The following is an 8,365-nucleotide window of genomic DNA, read 5'->3' as shown; positions in this document are numbered from 1 at the left end:
GCCCACCCCAAAAAGAAAAAAAAAAAAAAAAAACCTTTAAAAAAAAAAAAAAAAAAAAAAAAACCTGTTTAACCCAATTCAACATAATACAATGAAATGAAACAAAATGCCTCCTAAGCCATGTAAATGATTACCTGCTTGGGTAAAGTTAGGTTGTGGGTGCTCTCGCTATAACCAATCGCAGTGAAGAGCTTATCTTTTTCCTCTGGAGTCATAAGGTCATCAATAGCTGTGACGAAAAGACAGTTTATGAAGAAATCAATTGTTTTAGTTTTACAGACACCGCGGAAAAGACAGCCAAACTAACCAGTGTGCTAAAATTGATAGGCCCAGATGCTACAGCAAAAGCAGCTGGGTCATTTTCCCCAACGCCCTGTTGGACTAGTTAAAACAAGCATCTGTGTTTGCTTGCATAGGTTAAGACAAGGCAAGGACACACAACTAAGACAATTCGGTTCTCAGAAGAATTTTCAAAGTCCCAAAGTATTTTAAAACTTAAGTGAAACCTGTAATTTAATGCTCATGTAAAAGGTAACAACAAGGAATGCTGAATGAAGAGAACACTAAATTTAAAACATTTACATTTGACATAAATTGTTTTTCTCAAGAAAACTGGTTTTATTTTAGTTAGATAAATGCAGCAAGGTTCCAGCATGCTGTCTTTGCTTATATGTTTACTAACCTGAGCTAATTTCATTTATTGAGTTTTATTTCAACAGGCTAAGACAAAATTTTGCAGTTTTCTTATCGCTGTACAGTAAATTATGTGACATGGAGCTTACTTTCAGGAATCAATGATTCTTCGTCTTTTTTCTTAGACTCCTTCTTGCCCCAAAACCCGCTAAACCAGCCTCCACGTTTCTCGCCCGTGTCAGCAGACTTTTTTCTTAATTTTTGCCCAGACCTAATTACCTAAAAAACAAAAATTTAAAAATTTAATTGAAGAATAATGCTCTCTTCATTTTCAAGTGTAGCCAGGTAAGTATAATCATTTCATTTTTAGCACTATAGATTAAAGAGTCTGAAACGTCAATTCCTTCTTAAACGATGCTTTCAATATGGTTTGGTTAATGTAATCCCCTCATTAATTTACTTCTGAAATCAACTTCGAACATTTTGAATGAGTCTGCACTTACCAGCAAGATTGTTAACATTTCAAGTCAAATTTTTCTGAGCAAGGTGACTTCCAAATCTTTAAGCTAAGAAGTCACTAGAATTACAGGTTTCTAAGATAAATAAAAAGGTCTCTGAAAGGAAGATGAATCCAAAAGATGTTAGTTCAAAATAGTATTCAGAATTCACATACTTTGCTGGCTGCCAACTGGGAACAAAGGGATATAAAAATAGTCCTTAGCGGCCAGCAGGTGGTGTGGTCGTTGAAGCACTGGACTCCCACATAGCTGATCGAGGTTTGAGTCCTAGACCTGACAGCTTGCTTTCTCACTTTCTCTCTCTCTGTCTCTCACTAGTCACATTTTTAAAAAATAATAATGCTAATAATAATTAATAAAATTAAATAAGTAATTTTTTTTTAGAGAGAGATTTTTTTGCTATAGGGCACATGCAATCACCAGAGAGACAGAAAGTTAGAAATCATTCCCCTGGAGGATGGCCACACCGAAATCCCTTCTACCCCACTGTCCTCTTGGGATCTCGGACACACACACACACACACACACACACACACACACACACCCAGCATGAGGTTAAAGCTACCAGGTGCAGGACTCAAACCACGGTCGACTATGTGGGAGTCAAGTGACATAACTATTATGCCATCTGCTGGTCCCAAATAAATAATTCTTTTAAAACAAACAAAAATAGTCCTCAAAGCCAGCAGGTGGTATACTGGTTAGGGCACTGGACTTCCACATGGCCTACCACAGTTAAGAGTCCTGAAGCCGTAGCTTGCTTTCTCACTTTCTTCCTCTCTTTCTCTCTGTCTCTGGTCAAATTAAAAAATAATAATAATACAACAAATAAAATTAAATAATTATTTTTTTAAAAATAGCCCTCAAATTCATTTTCTCAATTTATCCTGACTTGCTTTTCTGTTGCTCCTTCTCTTGGCCTAGTTTACAGTAAAATACACATGAATAATGAAAAAACAGGGAGGCAAGCAGGTGGCATTGTGGGTGAAGTGCTGGACTTCTACATGGCTGACTACACCTCAAGTCCCAGAACTGACAGCTTGCTTTCTCACTTACCCTTTCACTGTCTCTCTCTAATCACATTTTAAAAATAGGGGCCAGCAGGTTGCATAGTAGTTAAGGTGTTGGACTCCCACATGACCAACCATGGTTTGAGTCCCTGATCCAAAGGCTTGAAACTCATACTGGGCACATGAACATGTGTGCCCAAAATCCTAAGACGAGGGTGGAGAAGGGGCTGCGACATGGCCACCCCCCAGGAAATGATTTCTCACTTTCTGTCTCCCTGTGTCTCTCTGTCTCTCCAACAAGCGTGCACATGCCCTATAGCAAAAGTCTCTCTAATGACAAGAACAAATAAAATTAAATAATTTATTTAAATTACCCTTAAAAAATTTTAAGACAGCAGAAAACTTTAAAATTATAACTATACATGGAAACACATGCACATCTTTGAATTTCCTTTTTTTTTTTGAGAGGTTTTTGCTATAGAGTGCATGCGCTTGCCAGATAGACAGAGACAGAGAGACAGAAAGTGAGAAATCACCCCACAGGGGGGATGGCCATGCCACAATCCCTTCTCCTCCATTCTCCTCTCAGGATCTTGGGCGTGCACACACACGTGCCCAGCATGAGTTTAAGACACCGGGTCCGGGACTCGAACCGCAGTCGACTACATGGGAGTCCGGCAACATAGCCATTACACTAACTGCTAGTCCCTGAATTTCTTTTTTCTTTTCTTTTGGAGAGGTTTATGCTACAGGGCGTGTGTGCTCGCCAGACAGACAAAGACAGAGAGACAGAAAGTGAGAAATCACCCCACAGGGGGGATGGCCATGCCACAATCCCTTCTCCTCCATTCTCCTCTCAGGATCTTGGGCGTGCACACACACGTGCCCAGCATGAGTTTAAGACACCGGGTCCGGGACTCGAACTGCAGTCAACTACGTGGGAGTCCAGCGACATAGCTATTATGCTAACTGCTGGTCCCTCTGGTCCCTGAATTTCTAAATTCACTAACAAAAAAAGGAGAAAGAGAATAAAAGAGGTAAGTAATTTAGAACTTCATGTTCTCACTCTCTGAATAAACAAACTTTAAAATTTTTCCCAACTTAGAATTTAAATATTGTGAATTGACAACATATCGTAAGGCTCTGTGTGTAATAAAGTGAAATAATCCAAAAGAAATGTTAGAAGAAAACAGCTGCACTGTCCGGCAGAGAACAGGTTTGGTTAGTGAATGTAAAGACTACACGTGGGGAAATGGGATTCTGTGTCACCCGCCGTGGATGAGTGCACACTGGCAGTGAATGCCAAGTCAGCCATTGTGCATCCACCACTCAGCGGTGTGAGCTCAATTCCTTGTTGTGCACAAAAACCATTAAAATGCGGGACCAGCAGATAGATGTAATGGTCACATCACCGGACTCCCACCTGGCCAACTGCAGCTTGAGTCCCAGACCCGGAGGAAAAAATTTTAAGACAGCAGAAAACTTTAAAATTATAACTATACATGGAAACACATGCACATCTTTGAATTTCCTTTTTTTTTTTGAGAGGTTTTTGCTATAGAGTGCATGCGCTTGCCAGATAGACAGAGACAGAGAGACAGAAAACAAGAAATCACCCCCCAGAGGGGATGGCCTCACCACAATCGCTTCTCCTCCTTTCTCCTCTCGGGATCTTGGGCACACACGCACACGCACCCAGCGTGAGTTTAAGCCACTGGGTCCGGGACTCGAACCGCAGTCGACTACATGGGAGTCCGGCAACATAGCCATTACACTAACTGCTAGTCCCTGAATTTCTTTTTTCTTTTCTTTTGGAGAGGTTTATGCTACAGGGCGTGTGTGCTCGCCAGACAGACAAAGACAGAGAGACAGAAAGTGAGAAATCACCCCACAGGGGGGATGGCCATGCCACAATCCCTTCTCCTCCATTCTCCTCTCAGGATCTTGGGCGTGCACACACACGTGCCCAGCATGAGTTTAAGACACCGGGTCCGGGACTCGAACTGCAGTCAACTACGTGGGAGTCCAGCGACATAGCTATTATGCTAACTGCTGGTCCCTCTGGTCCCTGAATTTCTAAATTCACTAACAAAAAAAGGAGAAAGAGAATAAAAGAGGTAAGTAATTTAGAACTTCATGTTCTCACTCTCTGAATAAACAAACTTTAAAATTTTTCCCAACTTAGAATTTAAATATTGTGAATTGACAACATATCGTAAGGCTCTGTGTGTAATAAAGTGAAATAATCCAAAAGAAATGTTAGAAGAAAACAGCTGCACTGTCCGGCAGAGAACAGGTTTGGTTAGTGAATGTAAAGACTACACGTGGGGAAATGGGATTCTGTGTCACCCGCCGTGGATGAGTGCACACTGGCAGTGAATGCCAAGTCAGCCATTGTGCATCCACCACTCAGCGGTGTGAGCTCAATTCCTTGTTGTGCACAAAAACCATTAAAATGCGGGACCAGCAGATAGATGTAATGGTCACATCACCGGACTCCCACCTGGCCAACTGCAGCTTGAGTCCCAGACCCGGAGGCTTGAAACTCACACCAGATGTGTATGCATGCGTGCCCAGGATCTCGAGAGGAAAGTAGACAAGAAGGGATTGCAGTGTGGCCATCCCCACGGGGGGTGATTTCTTGCTTTCTGTCTCTCTGTCTCTCTGGAGAGCACACATACCCTATAGCAAAAATCTCTCAAAAAAAAAAAAATCATTAAAATACTTTTTTTTAAAATGTCAAAGCCCCACTACACACCAAATAATTCAAAGTTTGCGGGAGTGGGTTCCAGGCATTGATTATTTCTTTTTTAATTTTATACATCAAATCACTATACTTCACTTAGCTTGTAAAGTGAATTTTACATGAATACACTTCACATCAGTCCAGGTGAGCACACTATACACGTTATCATCAACAGATAATGATCCATGTCTGTGTCCCATAAATGCCTTTCCTCTCTGTTTTTCTCCTCAATGTCTTTCCTCAGACTCTCCTCCCTTAAATTCCCTTAGTGATTCTAACGGGCGGCTAGGGTTCAGAAGCACTGAGATGACAAGCGAGTTTCCTTCAACAACAGCAGAGGTCAGCCAGCAGGGACTTTAACTGCCTTGACAGTTTCACAGGGAGGTGAAGCCATGCCACCCTGAAAAGATACCAAATTAGATGTATATGATCTGAGCTTTAAAGAAGCTACTATCACTTCTCTCAGGGAAAATTAAACCAGACTGCAAGCTTAAATCTTTCTTTCAAAACTTCATGAAGAGGTGGATTTATGAATAGTTCTTTATAAATCTCAATATAGAAAACACTATAAAGCGAATATTTTATTAAAATCTTTTCAAGTCAACTGATAGTTTTTAAAGGGCAGGTACTACATTGTTTTGGCTTTTAAATTTATTTACTTATGTTTCCCATGAGCGACACAGAGAAAGAGAAAAGAAAGAAAAACAAACACCCCTAGCAGGGTCCTCAGACTGTGATCCAGCCCGTCTCAGGAAGGAGTAAGAGAAGAAACAAAGGGGAAAATAAAGTAAAAGAAACGGAGGATGAAAAGCACAACTGAGTAGGCATATAAGCACGGGAGAAAAGCTGAAAGCCTACATGTCAAAATTTTAACAGAACTCCGAGTTGCCAGGGTTATGGGTTACTTTTGAAGTTTTTCAAATTCACAGTTATAAAACGTTTTAAGTTTTTTCTCAGTCACAATAGTGGCTTTCTCCTAGTATTCCAGTTTGTTCTTTGAGATTAACGTAAGTGATTTAAAAATCAATTTCTATTCTCAACTGGGTAGATCTCAACAACTTACCGTGAAACTTTGACTTCTTGATACTCAGTTTATTAAGAGTAATATGTTTAAAATATAATATGTTAAATATGTTTAGTACGTTTAAAATATAAAACCAGTTAATAAAGAGTGATTACCTCAACTTGTGCTTGTTGCCTTGCTAAAACTATGTTAAAAACATCTAGAGTCTTCTCCAAGTCCTGTAAAACAAAGAGATACATGTAGACAAGAAAAATGATCATTAAAGAATTTTTTCTATGATTTCTAGACTTATCTCCTCCACTACCAACGATTGTGATCTAATGAAATTATAACTATAAATGTGAACATACACTGGCCTTTTGAATTTTAATTTTTACAGTTAAGAGAAAAATTTTCCAAAAAAACTTCATTAAATATAGTATAAAAATTAAAATTTTTCTGTAGGACCACTCTAATTCTTAGATAGCCAAACATGTGTACAGTAACAAGAATATTTAGGAAAGAGATTTGTTCTAGGTATTACCTTTATGATTCCTATTTCTTACTTTTCTCTCTTTATTTTACAACCACTGTACTAAAAGCACATTATAAAACACACGAAATTTAAGAATGTAAAATTCTGCACATCAACAAGTAGGCTAAAGTGGAAACTGATTTGCGGAATTTATACCAAAGTAGGTAGGAAAAATCTAACATTTACTGGGGATCTGTCTAAGTGCTTCCTGTGTTATTTCAGGCAATTCTCCAGCTCTGTGAAACAGACACTGTCTCCGTTTTACACATGAGAACACCAGACATGGGAGGCTGTGAAACCTGTGGCCATGGCCCTCAGAACACCTGGCTCAGTATCTAAACCAGCACACGAACCCAAGTCCACCAGGCCCCAACACCTACAGTATTCCTGATACATCACAGTGGTGGCCTGTCACATTATTTCAGAGTAAGAATTCGATTCACTCCTCACATTGCAGTCAGTGGCAGAAACAGTTCTTTAACCTAGATCATATCATATTAAGTAAATCTTGCATTCAGTGTGTGTTTTACATATTTTAAAAGAGGGTAAATAAGATTCTTCTTTCTCAAGTAGTAAAAGCTGTTTTATGTAAATATTAAGTCATCGGGAAAGTCATAATGTATTTTTCTATGCAAAAATGCATCATGATTTTTTCCAACAACCCAATAAAATATAGCTAGCTGATATATATATATAGATAGATAGATAGATAGATAGATCTAGATATATATATATATATATACACACACACACATATACACATATATATGTATATAAACAGCTCTGATATTTACTTTATAAACATTACTGTAAAAACTAGATACATTTTCTCTAGGTAATTTACAACCATGTTTTATCTATTACTAGAATGAAAAAAAGGGGATTTTTTTCTTTAAAGAGGGGAAAAAATAGTCTGCATTTTCCTATAATTCTCTCTCAAAAAGAGATGAGTTCTGTCCTTTCTAAAATTATATTTTATTTTATATTAAATGCAGAATACGACTAAAGAACTGTTAGACAGATAATAGCTCTACTACATGAGACATATACCTGAATTTCTTTCAGTATTTCTTCTGACATTTTCGTTTGGGTTAACTTGTTTTTGTAGGCAATTTTGTAACTCTTAAGTAACTGCCTGTGCTTTTTTATGTTACTCCAGGACCACATCTGTGTGTATCTTCTTATATGAACTTCAAGAACAGAATCAATTGCATATTTCCACCTGAAAATCAAATTTCATTAATGCATATATGAATATAAAGGCTTATGAAAATGAAGGAAATAACTTTGAATTTTTAGATAGTACACTGTTAAATTTTTTTGTTCTTAACTGTCTCCTTGTAAGAGCTTAGCAAGGACATTTCAAGTAATACTAGTTCCCTGACTTACATAGATTTAAGGAAACCCTTTAGGAAGAGGGTGTACCAAAGTGAAATCACAAGTCACAAAGCAGGATGTTGGGAGAAAGTCATAGTAATCCCAGTACAGTTCCGACACCAAGTCCTTGGGAATGTCTGATCAACAATAAGACTTTAAAATGCTAAAAGTCTCAAATACTAAAAGTCTCAAATACTAAGTTTAAAAACCAGGACTGTAGAAGCAGGAGTAGAAGAGGATATGTTTATAAAAAAAAAAGTGACAAGGACATAGAAAAGACATCCCTCTTTTGCCTATTTAAAAACATACATGTAGCCAGATTGCATGGCTTTAAAGCTCTCTGAACTCTGAGACCCTAAGCATGTAAGTATGTGTTTCTCAGAAAATATAAAATTCTAACTTACCATTGCCGACAATTGGTGTGAAGAGGTAAACAAGGCTTATACTTCCTGTAAGGAGCATTTCTAACCATGTAATCCACCGACTCCAAGAGGTCGATCATACTTAAGTACTAGTAAAACAAAAACGAGCTTTTATTTATTA

General features: G+C 38.2%; 1 protein-coding gene across 1 annotated transcript in view; it reads right to left on the bottom strand.

The window, feature by feature from the left end:
• Nucleotides 1–8,365, bottom strand: part of VPS13C (vacuolar protein sorting 13 homolog C) — a 203,215-nt gene that overhangs the window by 140,272 nt on the left and 54,578 nt on the right. Inside the window, exons 14-18 of the mRNA XM_014593070.2 lie at nt 8,227–8,333; nt 7,496–7,667; nt 6,087–6,149; nt 783–912; nt 135–229 (exon numbers count right to left, since the gene is read on the bottom strand). Of these exons, the coding sequence (XP_014448556.1) occupies nt 135–229; nt 783–912; nt 6,087–6,149; nt 7,496–7,667; nt 8,227–8,333 (567 nt within the window). The remainder of the gene's footprint in view (nt 1–134; nt 230–782; nt 913–6,086; nt 6,150–7,495; nt 7,668–8,226; nt 8,334–8,365) is intronic.

The sequence above is a fragment of the Tupaia chinensis genome, unplaced genomic scaffold (genome assembly GCF_000334495.1).
Source record: "Tupaia chinensis unplaced genomic scaffold, TupChi_1.0 Scaffold000063_1, whole genome shotgun sequence".
In the NCBI taxonomy this organism is placed as follows: Eukaryota; Metazoa; Chordata; class Mammalia; order Scandentia; family Tupaiidae; genus Tupaia; species Tupaia belangeri.
Note: the sequence above shows the minus strand (reverse complement) of the source record. Positions and strands in the feature narration are given on the sequence as shown.